Consider the following 21,501-nt stretch of genomic DNA (forward strand, 5'->3'; position numbering starts at 1 on the left):
CGGAAAGGGCCAAGGGTGAGTGGCGGTATGAATATCATATCAGAGGCAAGTCTGACAGGAGCTGTTTTATGGCAGCCATGTCCTTGGATCCAGGTGGGCTGGCCAGGCTCCCCAGGTAAGCCAGTGTGTCTTCCTTCCAGAAGACCACCTTTTCAGGGCTCTAAGTGGCCTTTTCTGGTCGTCTCCTATTTTTCTCTGCCTCCAGGGAAGACTGCACTTGATTTATCAGAGATAATAGGTGAGTTCTAGTAAAGCAATTTCAGCAGGCCATAACTGGAATTCCACAATGGAAGGGACTGAGGAAATATCTGGTGTCCTGGTTCTCAGCCTTTCTCAACGTACCAACCACTAACTATTGTGGTAACCATCAGTGGCCATGCCAATGTAATTGTCAGTTCAAGGCCCAGTGGTTGGTGGGGAGCCAATGAAGTCTTTACAGCAGCAATTTGAGCTGTAGAAGGGTCACCTACCTGATCTGTAGAAGCAGAGCAACTAGGGCTAAGTTGAAGTCACAGGTGGGGAGACCAGATGAGAAGGTTGCAGTGGAGTGGGAGGGTAGCTGGAGGCAAATAGTTGGATTGGAGAGATATTTAGGAGGTGAGATGAACAGGATTAGATAACAGACAGGAGACGGGTGGGGGTGAGGGAAGAGGAGTCAAAATGACTCCCAGGCTTGGGGCTTGGGTCTCTGAGCAGATGATGGGGCCGTTACTGGGTTAGGGGAGGAGAGGAAGAGCAGGTCTGGCGAAAGATGAGTTCCAGACAAGCTATGTTTAAGGTGTACATAGGGCCTCCAGAGGGAGGCGTCCAAGTGGATATAGAAGGGTGTGGCGCCTGGGAGAGGGGTCTGAACTGGTCAGCACAGAAATGGAGAGGAAGCCGTGAGGTATTATTAACAACAGTGAGGAATGGGAGAGGTTGCTCGGTTTGGGGTGCGCAGAACGCGGAGGGGGGGTGTCACGCGGTGGGGGTGCTCAGCCACAAGACAGCCTGGTCCCGAAGCCCGGCGCCGAGCCTACCCAAGGTCAGAGCCTGAGGGGGGTGTGGGTAAAGGTTGGGTAGGATGGGCGGGGGAGGGGGAGGAACCAGATTGGGCCCCTCTGGATCCCGCCCTCTCTCCCTCCTCAGCCATTGGGCAATTACGCTGTCCGTCAGGTGCCCGCCTCCACGGATGAACCAATAAAGGGTGGCGAGAGGATGCTTCCTTCTCTAGCTGGATCAGCACAAGAGGTCCCTTCAGGGAGGTGAGTCCGGGGTGGGGGCAGCTGCGGCACCGTAGGCTGGCGCAGAATTGACTGGCGGACCCGGCGGCTTTGGCGCAAGCGGGTGAGAGGAGGACCAGGGTGCGATGTAGGGAAGGGGGTGAGCGCGGGATGTGAAAACCTCTAACCTCGCCTGGTCCGCTCCGGCCCGCAGCATCGGCTCACGTGATGGGGTGGAGAGTGGAGGTGAGGTGAGGGGGCGGGCCCGCGGCGGACGGGGAAGGGCCTTGGTCACAGCTACGGTCACCCGTCTCGCGCGCACGCGCCACGTGGGTTCGCGGCCTTGCTCAGGGCCTTTGGCTGTGTACCCGGACTTCCGCAGTAGCTGTTTTAGCCCTCGGAGTACCCTCTGTGAGCTCAGCATCTCAACTGAATTCTCCTTTTTTATAGACCCGGAAGCTGGGGCTCAGGGACGTGGCCGCTCCAGGGTTTGAGGGAGATAGGGCTTGTTGGACTTAGGAGGCAGCGCTCTTTCTTATCTGTGAGGCTTGACTTTGGGATCTGTTTTCTTTAGATACGCGAAATTGTCTGGGTCCGGTCTGCGGCAGACCGCCTTGCGTCGGGCATCGCCGCTTGGCTTCTCTGCAAGGCTGGGGGTGGGGTTGGGGGGCGCGGGGAGGCGCCCTCTGCGCGCCCTGCCCGACCGCACCAGTTCGTAGTTCGGCGGGGTGGGCTGGGGAGAGGGGGCGGTCCTCAAGTGTGGGCGCTCTCCACACCCCAACAGACAAACTTGAGGAGGGCAGAATTCATAAACGAAATCTGAAAACACGTGGAAACTCTCCTCCCGGGTCACCAGAGAAAATAGAAAATAGAGCAGCTTTTTTTTTTGTCTAAGGAAAAATACCACCAGAGGCTGTTGAAAGTGCTAGGAAACTGCTTCCTTCATGCCCTTGTGGAGGCAGATGTGAACCATTTGGAACTCGGTTTGGCAATATGAGTCTACACCCTTTGACCTACTGATGCCAGCCTTGGGAAATAAGTAGGTTAAAACCTAAGTAGGGGGGCTTCCCTGGTGGCGCAGTGGTTGAGAGTCCGCCTTCCGATTCAGGGGACGCGGGTTCGTGCCCCGGTCTGGGAAGATCCCACATGCCGCGGAGCGGCTGGGCCCGTGAGCCATGGCCGCTGAGCCTGCGCGTCTGGAGCCTGTGCTCTGCAACGGGAGAGGCCACAACAGTGAGAGGCCCGCGTATCACAAAAGAAAAAAAATAAACAAAAAACAACCCTAAGTAGGGGAAAGGTTGAGGCGTTAGGCGTTGCAGTTTGGTATTTTATAAGTAGAGACACAGTGGAAACAACCTCTAATCCCCAATGATACACCTAATGATAAAAGTAATAATACCTTTTTCGGAGCCGAAGGGTTATATTTCTTTAAACCGTCACAAAACCGTATGAAACTAATATTCCCATTCCACGGATGGACAACTGGAACTCAGGCAAGTGAAGTAGTGTGTCTGCTGCTAGACAGCTAGTATCATACCTAATGTGCTTTTGGGCCTCTGAAATGGCCATGTTTAGCCACTGTTTGAGGCATTCATTTACATACATGTAGAACAAGCTCTGGCCAGTTTTATTAAAGAAACTTTGCATGATTTACTTTTCACCAGTTTCTTCTGGCTTGTTTCTAATCATCACCTGGATCAGTGTACATACTCTGTAGTATTTTCCTCATGCTGTGCCCAATTCAATATTATTGCCGCTGTAGTGACGGGACACCAGTTTTGGCCAACATGGTGTAGTACTCTAGTTCAGATTTCCTCAAGGCTGGGCCGTTGTCGGCGAGGAGGACCAGGTTCACTTTGCCTTGTCTGATCATCTTCAGACATCTTGTACCCCAGCACATACTTTCCACTTACCATAACCAGCTGGAGCCTAGAATTGATCTGTCTCCGGCGACTTTTCCATCTTCTTTGCTGCCACCATCTTCCTGGTTTAGGTGCTGGATGGCGTCCAACAGAAAGCAGCCACCAAGATAGCTGGGGAGCAAGAAAGAGCTTATATTTAAATGAACACTTAAAGCCTACTGGGGAGAGTGAACGTGGGAGCTGAGCACAGGGCCCTGGCAAGGGAAAGGATTTGGGAAGGAGGAAAAGGTGGCCTCTGGGGTAGCCCTCAGTGACTCTTTAAGATCAGAGAGTGTTTAAAAACCCATTTTCTGAAATGTGATTATATATTATAATGGGAGGTGTGGAGACTTGCTTAAGTATTTTGAGATTTAGTGTTTTCAGAAGTCATTATTTTTAAAAAATTAAATTTAAAACTTTCTTAAACTCTCAAATTTTCAGGTTTAAAAAAAACCCTTTTTGCTGAAGGAACACATTCGCTCATACAGTTTCAGAATGTCAAGTACTGTGTCCTACTGGATTTTCAATTCTGCAAGAAACAGCATTGCCACATTACAAGGGGGACAACGTTTATATTCAAGATATGCCTCAAACAGGATTAAATCAAAATGGAGGCTCTTTCCCCAGGGGCCAGTCACCCTAAAAAACAATGCCTCATGTGGTGGCATTGCTCTGCAGAAAGCCTATAGACACACATCAACAGAGGAAGATGATTTCCACTTGCCACTCAGCCCTGAGCAGGTAAATGAAGTGCTGCGAGCCGGTGAGTCGGCCCACAAGATTCTTGACCTTGTCAGTGGAGTCCCAAGTTCGGTGTTGCGGTTTGAGAGCAACCAGCTGGCTGCCAATTTCCCAGTGGAGGACCGGGGAGGTGTAGCCGCCTGCCTGCAGACCAATGGGCTGATGTTTGGTGTCTTCGATGGACATGGGGGCCACGCATGTGCTCAAGCGGTAAGCGAGAGGCTCTTCTACTATGTGGCAGTGTCACTGATGTCCCAGCAGACACTGGAGCAGATGGAGGGGGCGATGGAAAGCATGAAGCCCCTGCTGCCCATTCTGCAGTGGCTCAAGCGCCCAGGGGACAGTATCTACAAGGATGTCACGTCAGTGCACCTTGATCACCTCCGTGTCTACTGGCAGGAGCTGCTGAACCTGCACATGGAAATGGGGCTGAACATTGAGGAAGCATTAATGTACTCCTTCCAGAGGCTGGATTCTGACATCTCGCTAGAGATCCAGGCCGCCCTGGAAGATGAGATGACCAGGAACCTTTCACTCCAGGTTGCTTTCTCAGGGGCAACAGCTTGCATGGCCCATGTCAATGGAGTTCACTTGCATGTGGCAAACGCTGGTGACTGCCGGGCCATCCTTGGTGTCCAGGAGGACAATGGCATGTGGTCTTGTCTGCCCCTCACCCGGGACCACAATGCCTGGAACCCAACCGAGCTGTCACGGCTAAAGAGGGAGCATCCTGAGTCAGAGCACAGGACAATCATCATGGACAACAGGCTGCTGGGTGTCCTCATGCCCTGCAGGGCCTTCGGGGACGTCCAGCTGAAGTGGAGTAAAGAGCTGCAGCGCGGTGTCCTGGAGCGGGGCTTTGACACCGAGGCCCTCAACATTTACCAGTTCACCCCCACACACTACTACACTCCACCTTACCTGACGGCCAGGCCTGAGGTCACATACCACAGGCTGAGGCCCCAGGATAAGTTCCTTGTGCTGGCCTCTGACGGCCTGTGGGATGTGCTGGGCAATGAGGATGTGGTGAGGCTGGTGGTGGAGCACCTGGCTGAAGTGTGTCGGCACAAGCCAGACCTGGCCCAGAGACCCGCCAACCTGGGACTCATGCAGAGCCTGCTGCTGCAGAGGAAAGCCCAGGGGCTCCACGCCACCGACCAAAACGCAGCCACACGTCTGATCAGATACGCCATAGGCAGCAACGAGTACGGGGAGATGGAGCCTGAGCGGCTGTCGGCGATGCTGACATTGCCGGAGGACTTGGCAAGGATGTACAGGGATGATATCTCTGTCACTGTGGTATATTTTAACTCAGACTCGATTGGTGCATCTTACAAGGGGAGTTAAGAGTCTCCCATCCTGTTGCCAAGGTTAACTTAAATGCTTTTCTAAGACATTTTCACTTACTCTTAAACTGGCTATTTAGACCTTGTTGTTAAAGGGCAGGCAGATGTAGCTTGCTTAATAATAGACTAACGTGAGAGAAAAAACAGCCTAGGATTAAAAACAATAGTAGTGATTTTATGTCCCTGCATGTTTTGGTCACCTCTTCTACGCAGAAAGGGTGGAACACAGAGACCGTAGACTTGGCTGGGGCTCGTGTAACCCAAGTCCTTTTATAAATACACTGTTGTTAAACTGTGTCAGCCTGAGCCTGCGAAGTATAAAATTAATCATGATTCTAAGGATATGAAGAAGTTCAGGATCTTATGAGGTCTTGATACGAAAATCTGCAAAGTTGGTAATTCTCAATTCGTAATCATGGCCTTCTAGACTATGAAGGGAGGTTTTGTTTGTTTTTTATTTTGAAGTTCCTAAAGACCTAGGTTTATAAAGCATATCACAGGACACTTTTCTATGCAATATTCTAACTTTTTTGTGTGTATGATTTTACTTGTGAAAACATTTTGTAATGCTGCATTCTAGTTCCGATTTAGTTTATTTTAAAATTGAGTCCTCAAACTTGCAAACAGGCCTGCTCTAAGCGAGCATGCTTGGAATGAGTTTTCTTGGTTTTCAGCTGAGGGTGAAGGTGGCCAGGCCTCTGAACCGGCTGAATTTATTTGTGCAGCTTTCGGACCTTACCACTGAGTCCCACCCCCTGAACCTTTGAGCCATGGTAGGAGGTTACTTCTGTCTGAGCCTTAACTCCTTTCCTGCATTAATAAAATTTCCTCCGGGGTTTAGTAAATCTCTGCAGATTTACTCATAGCACTTAACCTTTCTGATTATACCTCTCAGACATTCTTCTAATTCCACCTAATGTTCCTTCCCCCTCTGCTATGCTGAACTCCCTCACCCTGCTGCTGACTGTGCAATCCTGTCTAGAAAGAATGCTCCCAATTCACATGGTTGAAGGGAAGGAGAAAATTCAAGATTGCATGTGGTAATTGTGACAGACAGTTTAGGCAGGACAGCTTATACAGTGGATTGTAGACTTAAAACTCAGCCTGAATCTGGAGACGTAAAAACATGAAGGACCTGAGAACGGTCACTTAGTCTCCCTAGCTGCATGCATCCCGAGGGGCAGTGGGGAAGAGGGAGGAGTGAGATTTTTCAGATGGGACACTTGCCCATAGATTGTGGGATAAATGGCCATTGCTACTCCTCAGGAACTAGGCCTTATTTAGTATAGGAGTTGGGGCAAAAACAAATGTAACCTGTACTGGCTTCTGTGGGCTGTACAGTCTGTGTTTATTAGAAAATTAAACCATGTGGATCCTTTCTGGGGGGATGAATTTCATGTTCTGAATTGCTGTAGCATTTAAACAGGAAATGTGTCCCTAAGTGGAAACACAAATATAATCCCACAAAAACTGACACTTTTTATGTTCCTGCACTGTCTTCATTGATCGCTCTCCTCACCCCCTTTCGCACTGAAAGGAAAGCAAACAGCTAGGTTTGACTTCCACATTTTTGTCCACATTCAGGACATTCAAGTGTTGAGAAACTTCTAGCCTGCGGCTACTGCCCTGTGCATTTACTGATATGGCTTCATCTAAGAAATTCTCCTTTGAGTGCTTAAGCCTTGGTCCTTTTATTCTGAAACTATTCATCTTCCTTCTGATCTCCTAGATCTTAACTCAGAAATAAAACGTGAAGCCCTGTCATTCAGCTTGCATGACGGTTTGTTACTAGAGCCGAAGACTGCTTGTCTGATACCCTTGTTCTTTATGCGAGCTAAACCCTGGTGCACGCTCTCATTTACCGGGATTACGGGGTCTGAATCCTGTTTTGGAGCCTAGCTTGGGTCATAAATACATCTGATTAAGTAACCTGTGTGACAGTTGAGAGAATACAGACTTCCCACCTGTTCCTTCAAGGGTATCTCTGTTTTTTCTCAGCCTAATAGATTTCCTGCTTTCTAATTGGTATATTGAGAGAGAGGAAAGCCTGGTTTCTTGTCTGCCTTTTGCCATTGTGAACTCTGTCTGCTCTTGCCATGAATGCTCCACGGAGCACCTTCTGGTTAAACCCCAGCATGTCTGATTCCCTGACCACAGTTCTGCTGTCACTGGCCTTCCTGAGGCACGTGGACTACCACTTGAGGGCACTGGGATTTGAGAGGGGGTTGGTGGTACTTTGTCAGGTCTTCGGAAACATTTATCATTCCTTTTATGTAAAGATTCTGATATTGAGACTTCTGAAATGAACTAAAAAAATGAGATTGAATCTTTAATGTTTAGGATGTCACTTTTGAATAAAGTATGCTTTGGTGCTTTAAACAGCATATTTACTGTTTTAGGTAAGAAATGGTAATATTGGCCTGTTTTAGATGTTGTTTTATATGTAAATAATACAGTTGTGCTGATTGGGGATTGGTCAAAATGGATAGAGAAGTTCTAAATTCAAGTTAGCGCGCTAGGTCAAGTTACTTATTCAGTTTGCTGAGACGTTATTTGTGACCTTAAAGCTAATTTATTATAATGAAAGTGTAAACTTTGAGGTATGTTAATATATAAACATATTTTTCCCAGAAGTACGATTGGCCTAAAAGATCGAGTGGGTTAAGACTTAGTTTAGACACAACTGAGCTGACACCTTTTATATGAGGGAAATAGAAACAGCTCAAGCTTGAATTAAAGAATGGAATAATTAATTGTATAGAACACGACAGTGTATTCGGAATGAGTCTAGCTTGACTCTTCCATCCATCAGCCCCTAGTGACCTATTTTTCGTTTGACAATCTTGGGGAAACCTTAACTTCCCAGGTTAAATCAGGATATCCTGGAACTGAGCTATCCTAGTTTCATTGTTAGTGGTTCATTTGTCGCTGAACATGACTCCCATAGCAGAGAATGCCCTGGTGTGGCTTTGAGGCTGGGGAATAAAGGCTGGTGGTACCGCTTTTTCCTGTGAGCTGCCACGTGTGTTACCAAGTGGAAAACACACATGGACTGCAGTGCGACTGTCTACTGAGCAGGCTGAGGCTCTGTTCCCGATGCCTTGGGCACCTGACGTTTAGTTTAACTGGCCTCCTTGAAAATATTTCTTATCAAACATTTACTTGGAAAAATTATTAACCATGTTCTTTAATATTTACTGACATTTGTATTGTAAAGTGTATACCAATGTTTTTTTGACATTGATTTTCTAACCATGAGAGAGATTTAAATGAAATTTGTAAATAAGAGGAAAAATGAGATTTGGTTTCTTTTGTTTTTGAATATTCATATTTTTAAGGTCCTTAGGGTACTAGATTAGGCCAGCCTTTGTCTCACCACCTTTATCTGGTCTATTCAATAGTCCACCCAAAAGAGACATTTTCTTTGCAAATTTTCGATGACTGCTGAGCACACAGGAAGTCCTTGCTTAATGTTAACAGTGTGTGGGAAGCTGAAAAGAATGAAAAGGAAGTGTGAAGGCTTTTGTTGTGAGGGTCTCCACACACTCAGGGCCAAGGCCTGCTGGGATTTCACATTATTTAACTGGCCTTGTAAAACCAGCTTCTTTGTTAATCTTAAATTCAGAGCCAGCTTTGGGGAAGATGTCTAGTTAGCTACCTAGATAGAGTTGAAGACCCCACTCCATCCCACCCCCACTGACTGAGTTTTATCTCATTGCCTCTGAGTGATACAGCTCATAAGGACAGCTCCAATGGGTGCTTCTTAAAATGCAAATACAACTATTAAGTTGTTAAATTTAGTATGGGCTAGGGTGGTTAAACTGGGCCTTGAGGAGGAGCAGATTTGGGGGAGAGAAAGATAGAAAAGGGAATGTCTGAGGTCTGCTAAGGGTGATGGAGGAGCTGTTTCCTTCTTTATAACATGATGAAAACAGGCCCAGAGGCTTGAAAACTTGCCCCTGACACTGTGGTAGGGCAGGAATTTGAACCAAGTCCACCGTGCTGTGCACGTGTCCCAGTACTGGGCTTTCAGAAAGGGATAATAATGCAGGAAAAATCTCATGGCCCACTTTTGGCACAGGGTGGGTGGGTGGAGAAGTAGGGCTTGGTGACAAGAAGCTAGATGAATAACCCATGCATTCCAATATCCCATCATTTGGAACTTGATAAACATAGAGGGAAAACAGGGAGAATTAAATTTTAAACATTGCGCTCTTTAACTAGAGGGGAAAGTCAATTTATACTGTTCTTTTCACCTCTAGAGTTTTTGTTTCCATTTTATTTGATGCTACTAAATGGCCTTAAATAGTTCCCAGGCTAGTGACCCTCTGTATCGTGGGTAGCTGGCACTCCAAGCAACTCCCTCTACTGGACCTCCATGGGCCATAGTGTGTTTGTTCCATTGAGCCCTGACCTTACCTGTTCCTGGCTGGGAGGAGCAAGTGGGGATTAAGGGGGCCAGAGTTCCCCTTCCGACTTTCACTGGCAATGGAATAAGTGAAACCGAACAGGACCCTGTGGGGCCCCCTGGATACAAAAGCTGCCCCCCTCCTCCCGTCTCCTGTTTTTTATTTGTAGAAAAGGCCCTGGTCTCCTAGGCTTTCCCAGAGTTCCAAAGAGCGGCACAAGAGTTACTAATTAGGGAAGTGAGGGAATTCAGAAACAAAGGAAAACCAGTTAAACAACAAAAGTAATGACAATAGCTCATGGATAAAACAGTTCCTCCTCAAGGTGAATACGTAGCAATCTGACACTTAGCTTTGAGTTGTTCTGAAGGAACTAAACCCCACCCCACCACCCCAGGTGGAGGATGGTGACTGCGGGCTCACCACAAGCACTGTGGACCTCAGACTGGTTGGAACCAGAAGGCGGATGATTGAGATTACCAAGACATCACCCTGGAAACCCCTGCCCTTTCCCCAAAATAGTTGGAATAATCCTCCCACTTATTAGCCTATGAAATTACCCAGCCCATAAAAACTAACCACCTAGGGACTTCCCTGGTGGTACAGTGGTTAAGAATCTGCCCGCCAATGCAGGGGACATGAGTTCAAACCCTGGTCCCGGAGGATCCCACATGCCGTGGAGCAACTAAGCCTGTGCGCCACAACTACTGAGCCTGCGCTCTAGAGCCCACGAGCCACGACTACTGAGCTCGCATGCCGCAACTACTGAAGCCCACGCGCCTAGAGCCTGTGCTCCACAACAAGAGAAGCCACCGCAATGAGAAGCCCGCGCACCGCAGTGAAGAGAAGCCCCTGCTCATGGCAACTAGAGGAAGCCGGCGCGCAGCAACGAAGACCCAACGCAGCCAAAAATAAATAATAAATAAAATAAAATTAAAAAAACCCCAAACCAGAAAACTAACCACCCTGTATTTCAGGGCCCCCTCACCTTCTGCCTATGGAAATGTGTATCTCTGCTTTCACTTTACTATGGCTCGCTAGCTCTTGAATTCTCCCCTGCATGAAGCCAGGGACCCTCGCTTGGCAGCCCGTCCCAGGAACTCGACAGAGACCTGGGACGTGACCATCCTCTCAGGCCCCATTTTCCTGCAGCCTCTTTACAAAGGCTATTAATAAATTTACTTCTTACCTGTCACTTTGCCTCTTGCTGAATTACTTCTGTGCCGAGACACAAAGAACCTGAGTTTCATTAAGTCCTGAGACGAGTTGTGGTTTTCAGTTGGAATATTGTGGGTTCGAGTCCCATCTGAGGTGTGTGGCTTCACAGCACCGTCTCCGTGCAGCAGATGAATAGAAGGAATGTCTGCCATGAGCTACTGCTCTGTCCAGTCCACCTGCAAACACCTTGTGTGGCCCCGGGGCCCGGCATGCAGAGCTGTCCAGGGATTGGCTCATGACACTGGGCACAATGGGGATGGGGAAGGGCCAGCCCGGGGGTCTGGGACGGGCTCTGGGGATATTGTGGAAGTAGGGGCAAAAGTTGTAGCGAAGGTTGAGGGGGAGCTGGCCAAAAGTGGCTGAGTGGGCAAGCAGGAGCCCCTCAGGTGATCTCTGGGGATGGGGAAGTGGACAAGGCCACGCAGCGACCTCAGAGAGGACATGGCTTGCTCTTCATCAGCGCAGAGTGGGGTGGGGCAACGCAGAAAGCCTCACCTCAATCCCCCCACTTGCCCTGCGGTGTTGCCACCAGGTGCTGCTGGGCATTTGTCCTTGTTTATCTCCTCCCCACCCTCATCCCTGTCATGTCAGGCTTAGCCCCCTGTCCTACTGATTGTACAATGAATAAGGAGGGATGGGGGGCAGATGGGTGGATGGATGGATGGATGGATGGATGGATGGATGGATGGTTGATCGAGGGAGGAGCAGATAGAGAGGAACCAGCAAAAGAGAGATCAGAGAAGTAGGGGGAAAACTATGAGTGGGTGGCATGGAAGTGAGGAGAGGCGGGTGAGGAGTGTCCAGACCCAGAAAAGACTGTGGGCGTGGATGGATGAAAATGAACAATTAGCTAAAAAGATCACTAAGGAAAGATGAGGGCCATTGGGTATTCTCACGTGGGACTCAGGACACAGGATGGGCCTAGACAGTGAGGTAGAGATGAGAAGTTGGCTTTGTGAGAGCTGAGCTGCTGGGATGACCCTTCCTCTGAAACAAAGCAGAGCAGTGGGTGGGGGGATGGGGGAATGTCGTCAATAAGCCAAGATGCTCCTTGGTTGTGGAAGGGGAGGGTGTCCACAGGCTGACTTGGGGTTCCAGGGGCCCTGCTGACCACACACTGGGCTTTGGCAGGGAAGGGTGGAGGAGCTGGACCTCTTCAGAGCTCTGCCTGGTGGCTTGGTCTCTAAATCTGAGGATGGCATGACAGGAGCACCAACGTGGAGCCCTGGTGGCACAGGCCTTTGCCGTGGGATGCTGTGGTCAAGCAACATGAGGCGGGTGGCTGCCTCTAGATGTCAGCATCGAGCCACGTTGGCGCCCGCTGCAGCAGGAGTGGGAGGAAAGCGTTCCAGAGAAAACGAGGCCCTGAGCCTCACGCCCAGGTGGAGCAGGGTCTCCGGGGACTGCAGCCTGGAACCCCCTTCCGGAAGCCTCACCTGGCCCTGGATGTCCTTGGGGCTTGAACGAGTGGGTGGTAGGAGGGGAAGGACCCTGTCCTGCGGTCACGCAGCCCTGCCTTGTGGGGAAGGGGCTGTTGGGATCCTAAGAGAGGCGAGGGGGTGGCTGTCACCTTTTCTGGTCTCCCCCAGTGTGGGTGTTCCTTTCTGGGGACTGCCCCACATCTCTGAACCCTTCCCACCTCCACACTCTGCTCCCTGCAGCCAGTCCCACAGCCCCCACCAGCAGCTTTGGGGTTCACTGCCTCCTGCCCACCACCTGTCCCAGCCCCAAGAATGGTCCAAACCACCTTTACCCTCCTCCACCCCCAAACAATAGATGCCCTCTCTGGTCAACTCCTCCCAGCATACAGCTATCAGAGCCGTCTTGGTCAGACTCAAATCTGGCCGTGTCACTCCTCTGCTCCAAGGGAAAGCTCAGAATCCTCCTCCCCAGGTGTGCGGGCACAACAGTCACACATAGAGGAAGGAGTGAGAAAAGAGAAAGCGGTCTTTGTCTTACCCCACAAGCTGGAGTCACCTCTTGTAAGGGTCAGGCCAGCGCCCTGTCACCTCTGGGATATAGCCTAGAACCCTCCACCTCTTATTCCTGGTTGTGGTTTAAGGTAAGGGTTTTAAGGTCCACATCTGTGAGGGTGTTTCCAGAACAGATTAGCATTTTAATCAGTAGACTGAGTAAAGAAGTGGGTAGGCATCATCTAATCCATTGAGGGCTGGGATAGAACAAAAAAGTGGAAGGAAGAGGAAAGTTGCTCTCTGTTGAGCTGGGACATCCATCTTCTGACCTCGGATACCTCAGACCTTTGGACTCTGACTGGGACTTATATCCTTGGCTCCTCTGGTTCGTAGGCCTTTGGATTTGGACTGGAACCACACCACTGGCTTTCCTGAGCCTCCAGCTTGCACAGCAGATGGTGGGACTTAACCTCCATAATCACAAGAGCCAATCCCTTGTCCTCGCAACCATATGAAGCAAGTATTATGAACCCATTTTACAGATGATGAAACTGAACCTGGAGGGGTAAAATTATGTGCCCAAGGTCATAAAACTAGTAAATGCAGAGCTGAGTTTCAAACCCTGGTGCTTGTCTCCAAAGCTTCCTTGTAGCTTTCGTGCAATTGCTAAGAGATCATGCAATTCTGTTGAATATCTACTCATCTGATTTTTTAAAAAATGCCCTGTCTGCTCCCCAAAAGCCTGGCAGGATGGAGTAAGCTCTTGGTCCGTGGAAGCATTCTAGCAGAAGCTGCGGGGAATACTTGGCAAGACGAGAACTGGATGGACTGTGGGGTCCTCTTGTGCCTGGGGTGGGACTATGTGAATACAACACAGGACAGACCTCGTATATGGCCTTTCCCTGCGTCCCCAGTCGGTCTGGCCTGTGGAGTTGGGGAGGCAAGAGCAGGTGGAAGCTAGGGGTGGAGGCTGGCCTTGAGCAGCAGGAGGGACCAGCAGACCACAGCCTGCCCTGTTCCCCTGACCCCGTGGCCCTGGATTGGTCTTGGATCCCCTCCCTGCCCTGGGCCTGGCACCTCTGGCTTAGGGGAGGGCTCAGAACTCATCAGTCATACAGTGAAGCCTGTTCTCTCACCCAGCACCTGTTAGAATTTATCCGAAAGAGACAGACAGACAGACAGAGAGGGAGGGAGGGAGGGAGGGAGGGAGGATCAGGCAACGGTACAAAGGGGTTTGAACAAAAATGGTCATAGCACTGGTATTTGTAAGAAAGAGAAACTGGACACTGCTGACATGTCCTTCCTCTACATACTGGACAAATAGATTCTAGCACAACCATCCTGGTGGACTTTAAAAGTGATAGTGAAAAAATAAAGTGATGATGGAAGATCTTTATTATTGGACAGGAAAACTACTAAATGTAAATCCTGTAAATGAGGGGATAGGAAATCGGATTGCAAAACAGAATGTACAGTACAACCCCAAGCTGAAATCCCTCCCCCCAGAACTCCCCCACACACACACTCACACGCACACGCACACGCATGCGTGCACGCGCGCAGGCGCGCGCGGTCCGCCCCTCCACCAGCTCCCTCGTGACTAACTGCATTGGCCAGGGGCTGGTTCATGGGGGAGGGGACTGCGACTATATTGGGAAGGGGATGAGATCACCCAAAGACTGGCTGATTTAGAACTGGGTAACTTTTTCCACCCTTGTGGCTCTCAGCGTCTTTTGTGCTGGATCATAAACCTTGGCGCCAGCCTACAGGGTGGAGGGGGACCGTGTTCCCCGTCCCGAGGGGCAGAGCGGTGGCCGAAGCTGGATACGGCACAGGTGGTGGGCTGAAGTTGCGATAAAATGGCAGAATGGGTCTAGGGGTCCATGAGGCCCAGCTGGGACCCTATAAGAGCTTTGCTCCCAGCAGATCAGAGTGTCCTGTCACTCCACAGGGACCTTTGTGGGCGGAAAGTGCATACTGTGGGTGCAGGAATATCCTAGAGGGTGGAATACCCCTTGTGGTGAGCTGAGCTGCGTCCCCTTAGGCCCAGCTCTAATGCCCTGTTATGTCTTGAGATTCCTACTTGCCAGTCTGGCCTTCCCCTGAGAGGACTCTCTCCGTTTCTCGACAAACCCAGGGAAAACCCTCATGCAGGTAGCTGTGGAGGGGAGAGGCCTGGACTGGGAAGGGGACTGGGGTCCAGTTCCAGCTCAATAAATAAATGAGTTCAGTTCAGCTCCCACCTGGACCTCAATGCCCACCCGACTCCCTCAAACCCGTTCTCCTTCACGGAAACATCCCAGTAAGTCTTAACCCTCTGAGCCTCTGCCCAGGCAGCTGTCCCAAACTAGCTACACTTCCCCACTCCAGCTGCCTGGGTCACCTCCACCCATGAGCTGGGTCAGGTGCCATCTGTCCCCCAGGTCAGTGTCCATCGTATTGGCTTGTCCGTGTTCATCGGGGGTGACCCCGAGGTCAGGGGTTGGCTCCATGGAAAATGCTAAGACATGTTGGATGAAGGAAAGGGAGGACCCCAGGAAGGGGTGGGGGGTCAGGAGAGGACCAGTTGTGTGCCCAGCACTCTTCTGTGTCAGGGCTCCAAGGGGGACCTCAGAACCTCGGGTCCCTCACACTCCAGAGAAAACAGCAAGAGAATACAGTGTGGGACACCCTGATCTGGGCTTTGCAGGCGAGGAGCAGGAAGTGGGCAGAACTGGAATGAGCCAGAGCATCCCCTCCTTAGCCTGAGCCCTGGGCAGCAGGGCCAGAAATGGAATTCTCCACCTAGATGGAGTTGTTCCTGGAAAATCCCCACTGGCCCTTCCAGAAATGTGCTTTTGTGCCTGACTCTGGTTCCTTCGGATTGGCGGGGCAGGGGCGTTTTGGTGGCGGAGCTACACAGGCAAGGCCCTTGTCTTCTCTGGATTCTTTTTTTTTAGCCACGCCACACAGCATGTGGGATCTTAGTTCCCCAACCAGGGATCAAACTCATGCCCCTGCAGTAGAAGTGCAGAGTCCTAACCACCGGACTGCCAGGGAAGTCCCGTCTCTGGATTCTAGGACAGCTGAAGTGGAGATTCATGCATTTGTTGAGCACCATCTGTCAGCTTCACATGGTTCTCTCAACCACCCTGAGAAGCAGGGATCAAGGTCCCCATCGTTTGACAAGGAGGCCGATGCTGGGAGATACCAAGTGGCTTGCCCAAGGTCACATGGCCAAGTCAGAATTCTATCTAAGCCCACCTACTGAGGGTCGGCCTGCTTATGGCTCCAGTCCCCCCACCCCATTCAGGATTCCCAACATGGCAGGGACAGCCTGCAGGTTCAGGATGCGACTTCCAGCTCAGTCCCACTTGACCGAGCCTGGGCTGGCCCTGTGCCTGCCACCCTCAGAATAACCTTGGTGGTTCTGGGCATGGATCACTGACCATCACCTGGGATCTATTTTTGTCCTTCGGGTAACAAGGAAGTCTCACCTTGTACAGTAACCCCTTGGGGTGAGGGTAAAACGTATGACTCCCCAGTCCCAGCTGACCTGCTGGGAACTGACCCCAGTGGGGAAGGCGGAGGCCTGGCTCAGCCACGCTCCCTTTCTTGCCCTGCCCAGCCACGTTCCAGAATCTGGCTCCCTACCCCCATCCCTTCTTCCCGGCAGCCCACACTCTCCCCCAACCCCGACAAAGACTAGGAAACTGACAAATGAATCATTTGTCCTCATGGTCCTTTGCTTAATCTTATGCACCTGAACAGCCAGAAAATTCTTTCTCACATCTATCTGTGGAAGCAAGCCCCATTTCCTTAGGTGGTAGCCAGAGAGTTCTAGAATCCAGGTGCAGGAGCCATCTGGGAAGCCAGCTCCTAAACTCAACTTTCAGATTCTGGAGCCCTGGAATCCTATGGAGCAGTGGTTGATGACATTTGAGGAGATGACAGAAGCTGTGGGCATACCATAGACACTCTGGAAGGTCAAGTACAGTCTTAGGGGTCATGGACCCCAAAGGCTATTTATAGAGGGGTGATCCCTGGGAGTGGGGCCCAGAGATGCAGAGAGAGGTACCCCAGCAGACTTAGGGGCTCCTTTCTGCTGAAATCAAGTGTGTGGAGGGGGGAGGAGTTTTGTGACCTGAACTCAGTGACATAAGATAAATGCACAGAAAAAAAGACTAGAAGGAAACCTGATAAAAATGTTACTGTAACAACTAAACCAAGAATGACTGTAGCTGTGATGACAATAATAATCCTAGCTATTCCCATTTTTTGAGGGCCAATTATGTGTCAGCCCCTGTGCTAAGTTAGGGTTTTGCTTGTGTTATCTCAGTTAATCCCTACAACGTGCTCTTCTCTCGGAGGCCATGGCCAGTGACCTATGGGGTAAGCGCCATAAATGAGGATGGTTTTTGCCAGGTCTGCAGCTTCCCTGGAGGTGGACTACTGAGCCCTCAGGCCCAATACACAGGGGATGCTGTGTTCTCCTTGCCAGCAGCGCTGGGCCTGAGAGGGCATGGCTGGCCCCCTCGGGGATGCCTTCGGGGAGCCAGCCAGACCCACTGAGCTGACCCCAGCCCTCACTTGGCCCTACTCCTTCAGGCGTTGGGGCTCAAAATAGCGGCCGCTCGAGAGCTGACAAAGGGCGGCTAAAAAAAGTCCCCTCAGTCTGGGCTCTGTCGCATACGGCTCGTAGGGACTATTTTGGGGAGAGGGTGCCGACGTGCCAATGGAAAATCCACGGGGCGGGAGTCTCCAAGGTGGGGAACCCACGTGTCTCCCTCTCCCCATCCTGGCCGTGTGCAGAGACACACACGTATTTGCAGCCCTCAGTCCACCTTCCTGACTGTTGGACTTTGTCATTCCTACAACAGCCCCGGAAATGGCAAGGAAACAGAAGTTCAGAGGAAGGGAAGTGACTTACCCAAGGTCACACAGCTAGAAAGCGGGCAGGACAGCGGTCAGCCTGGGCCCCTGTGGCTCACAGGACAGTGCTCTCCCTGTAAATGTGGCCCCTGCCTACAGCCTCGCTGGGGAAGCCAACACCTTACCTTCTCGGGCATTGAAAGCTCAGAGGTGGTCCATTCTGGGGTGGACTGGGTAGGAAGCTAAGGATGACTTGAGGGTGTTAATGACCACATGGGCAGAAATTCCACTGGAAACCCCTGGCCAATTCTGATGGGAGCTTGCCTAGCTGTAGGAGAGACAGCTGAGCTGGCACAGGGCCTTGTTCCGAGTGAGCCCATCCCCCCACCCTGTCCCTGTGACTGCCTCACCCGCCCTGTCCAGGCTCCCAGAGCCTGGCAGCCCCTGCCAAGTTTCCAGGGAACGTGTCCGATAAGGGACTGGTGCTCATGACTCGCTCCCACCTAGCCACTATCTCTGACCCTGCTGCCACCACCAAGTGGGTAAGAATAGCAACAGCCCTGCTGAGTGGGCATGTACACAGGGACAGCACAACGACAGCTTCAGGCAGGCAGCTCTGGCCCTCAGACTGAGGATAAGTCTCCATGTCCCTCTTCCCATCAGACTCATTCGCCACCTCCCACCCATTGTCCTTGAGTCCCACCACACCTTATGATAAAGCACCAAGCCTCATCCTCTTCCCCTGCTGCCTCAGTGGAAGGGACATGGAAGGGAGCACACTGCCCTGTGGATCCTGGCCTGGGGCCTGAGCCCTGCCCTCCACTGACGAGCTGTGTGACCTGGAGCCAGACACTGGGCCGATAAGCAGGGTAAGGTAGCACAGCAGCTCCCTGAAGCATGGAAAATGGCCAGCAAGGCCTCTCCACATGCTAGGGGCCCTTGTGGTCCTGGTACCTGCTGCCTGGCGTCTCCTGAGTGCCCGTGTGAACTCTGACCCTTTGACTTCCCGGTCAGTGGGGATGTGGATGGGGTAAGGGTATGGGAGTCCCTGGGATATGGCACATGTTGTGGCTGAGTCCCCTCTATGAGTCTCCCTGTGACACTCCTGTGTGTGCTCCACTGCGTCACATGGGTGTGCAAGGGTGGCTGCATCACTCTGAGGGAAGAGGCTGTTGTCATGGAACCCAGGATGAGCGTCACCACGCTATCTGAGGCAGGGACATCTAAGGAGGCTTGCATCCAAGTTCCTGAGTCACTGTGACACCTGGGGGTAATTAAGGGAGATGAGGCTGAGTTCTGCAGTCCCCAGATCGGTGGCCCCTGAAGCTCTCACAGCCTGACTCACTGCATGGCTCAGACCTGGACCCAGCTCCTCCCGCAGCCTCCTCACCCCTCGCAGCACGCTTGCTCTCCTCATCTTCCCTGTTCTCTTCTCCTTGACCCTCAAGCCTACCTCCTGCCTGCCCCCCCATGTCCCCCACTGACCCAAGGAGTCCCAGGGGGAAGGGGCCAGGTATGCTAGGGAGGGGGAAGAAGGAAGGGGCTGGGATGGGTTCCTCGCACGCTTACACCATGCAGACTAGAGTTTAACGCACACTTACACACCCATAGACACATGCGTGTGCACACAGGCACACACGCACACCTGATGGAGTGACAGGGCTGCCATGGTGTCTCCAGGCTCAGTCTCTTAGCACTAGCTCTCAGGTAGGCCCCCCAAACCCCTCAACCCCTTGGGTCCTCACATGTCCCTGAGACCCCCTCATTAGAGACACATTACCCCGCAGCAGCAGGACGTCTGGAGGTGAGATCAGAGGAAGAACTCCTGCCCTGAGGCCCAAGCTAGAGTCTTAGGATGGGTATTGGTGGATGTGAGTGGGGTGGGGGGTCTCTGAGGTCCCAAGACTGTTTCTTCCTTTGTGAGCAAGGGCCAGACTGACCTCTGGGCCTCTTGCTTCAAGAGCCCTAATCTCTGGAGCTGGAAAAAGTTTAAAAATATCCTCATGTTTACATTCTTTCCAAGCCCGCCTCCCAATCCTCAGTGCTGGGTCCCTTTGATCTGGCCCTGTGCCTCTGGAAGGAGCCTGGGAGAGGGAGACCATGAGCTCCCCAACGGGGGTAGCCTCCAGACCAGTCTGAACCCCATGAGAACCCTCAGCGTCACCCAGAGAGAGCCTTGGAGCTGGCAAGGAGCCAAGGCTGGAGGCAGATGTCTTTCCAGGGCCGTGTGAGAGCTGGAGTTGGGGCCCCTCTCCACACTCCGCCCCGCAAAAGCCTGGGCCCATGGGGCCCATGGGGAGTTTGTGAGAGTCTGTGGCTATACGCATCTGAGGTAAGTCCTCCCCACACTCCATGGACCAGGGAAAGCCATGTTGATTGAGCTCCTGCTGTGTGCCCGGCACTATGCTACACATTTTGGGGGGATTATCTCGCGTAGTCCTCTCAACAGCTCCATCTGAGCCAGCCCATTTTATCAACAAGTAAACCGAGGCTCAGAGAGGTAATGAGACTCACCTGGGAACACACAGCAGGGATGAGGCAGAGCATGAATCACGTGTTCTTCTGCCCACACTGAGCCACCAGTTATCCCCCACTTGGCCCTCGCAGGGTCCAGGCCCCGCTGCCTGCAGAGTAAGGCCCGCTCACTAGCGCAAATCTGCACAAGCCCACAAACAAGCACCAGCTTCTTGTTTCTCTCCCTCTGAGACCCGGGAGAAGCCACGCCCCTCTATGACCCTCACTTTACTCTATAGAAGGGGCTGAGGATTGCAGGAGAGGCTTATGTCCACAAATGCTCAGGAAAACTGGGGATTGTGGACCCTGTTGTCAGCCCCACAAGCAGAAAGTATTTTGAGGTCTGGAGGCTTAAGAAAGGAACCCTCAAATTGGGGCAGATGCCTTAATATGCCCTGGTATCCTGTCATCCATCCTTTCCTTGGCTGGGGTTCCACCTACCTGCTTACCAACCCATACATCCATCCATTTACCCCCACCACCACCACCTATCCATCCATCTACCCATCTACCCATCCATCATCCACCAACCCACCCATCCATCCATGCATCTACTCACCCACCTATCAGCCTATCTATCTATCCAGAACAAGGACCCAGAAAGCAGGGATTCCAGGGTTCCAGCTCAGGTGCTGCATCCCACTGGCTGGATGAACTTGGGAAGGTCTCCCCACCTCTTTGTGATTTACTTTTCCAACTTGATTAGAAGTTGCTGGCCTCAGTGCTCTCTAAGGCTCTTCTGGGGGATCTCATGGGGGCAGAGCCCAGCTGAAGGCTGTGGACACTGCTGGAGAGGTAAGATAAACCTTGACCAGACAGTCTCACCTTGTGCCCTGCTTCTAAGACTCCCAGCAGCAGCCCTTAATCTCCCTGACCTTCAAGATCCTTCACTGGAAAATGGGGCCGATAAGCCTGCCCTCGTAGGTTGACGGAAAGATTAGATGAGATCTGCTTTCGAAGAACTTTGCACCCTGAAGACTTCTGAGTGGGTACAGGCCAAGCAGAGGATCCTAGGAGAGGGACGGGAAGCTCTGCTTGGACCACAGTAGTCAGCAGAGCCTCCCGTGGAGGATGGGGGTGTGGGTGGGGAGAGGGGACCTGGGCCCAGAGTGGCTGGGATCAGCCTCAGGGTCTCTCCCTGGGCTGGGGATCCAGGCTGAGTTTCCCACGCTCCCCCAGGCCAGCCAGGATGCCTGCCCCATCTCTCTTGGCTGGGCTTGGCCTCCATCCCACAGAATCTGCCAGGAGTGAAGAGATTATCTCCTAAAAATAGGGCCTGGGCCCCAATGAGGTTGTTTTTCTCCCTTCCCCGTGATTTACCATCATCAGCTCAGGGTGCCTGGGACAACAAGTCCCACCCCGGCTCCCCAGAGACCGTTGGGATGAAGGCATGGGGGATCAGCATGTGT

At 51.7% G+C, this 21,501-nt stretch overlaps 1 protein-coding gene and 1 pseudogene across 1 annotated transcript; one reads left to right on the forward strand and one right to left on the reverse strand.

Moving 5' to 3' along the window:
- Positions 1 to 2,852: 2,852 nt before the first annotated feature.
- LOC136141368 (large ribosomal subunit protein eL30 pseudogene) lies at positions 2,853 to 3,182 on the reverse strand (annotated as a pseudogene).
- A 416-nt stretch (positions 3,183 to 3,598) lies between these two features.
- Positions 3,599 to 5,191, forward strand: PDP2 (pyruvate dehydrogenase phosphatase catalytic subunit 2). The gene has a single exon (XM_065898375.1). The coding sequence runs from the start codon at positions 3,599 to 3,601 to the stop codon at positions 5,189 to 5,191; it is 1,593 nt and encodes a 530-aa protein (XP_065754447.1).
- The last annotated feature ends 16,310 nt before the right edge of the window (positions 5,192 to 21,501 follow it).

This window comes from Phocoena phocoena, chromosome 20 (assembly GCF_963924675.1).
Source record: "Phocoena phocoena chromosome 20, mPhoPho1.1, whole genome shotgun sequence".
In the NCBI taxonomy this organism is placed as follows: Eukaryota; Metazoa; Chordata; class Mammalia; order Artiodactyla; family Phocoenidae; genus Phocoena; species Phocoena phocoena.

Coding starts and splice junctions, on each gene's coding strand:
- PDP2 (XM_065898375.1), top strand. CDS start 3,599: ATGTCAAGTACTGTGTCCTACTGGATTTTCAATTCTGCAAGAAACAGC.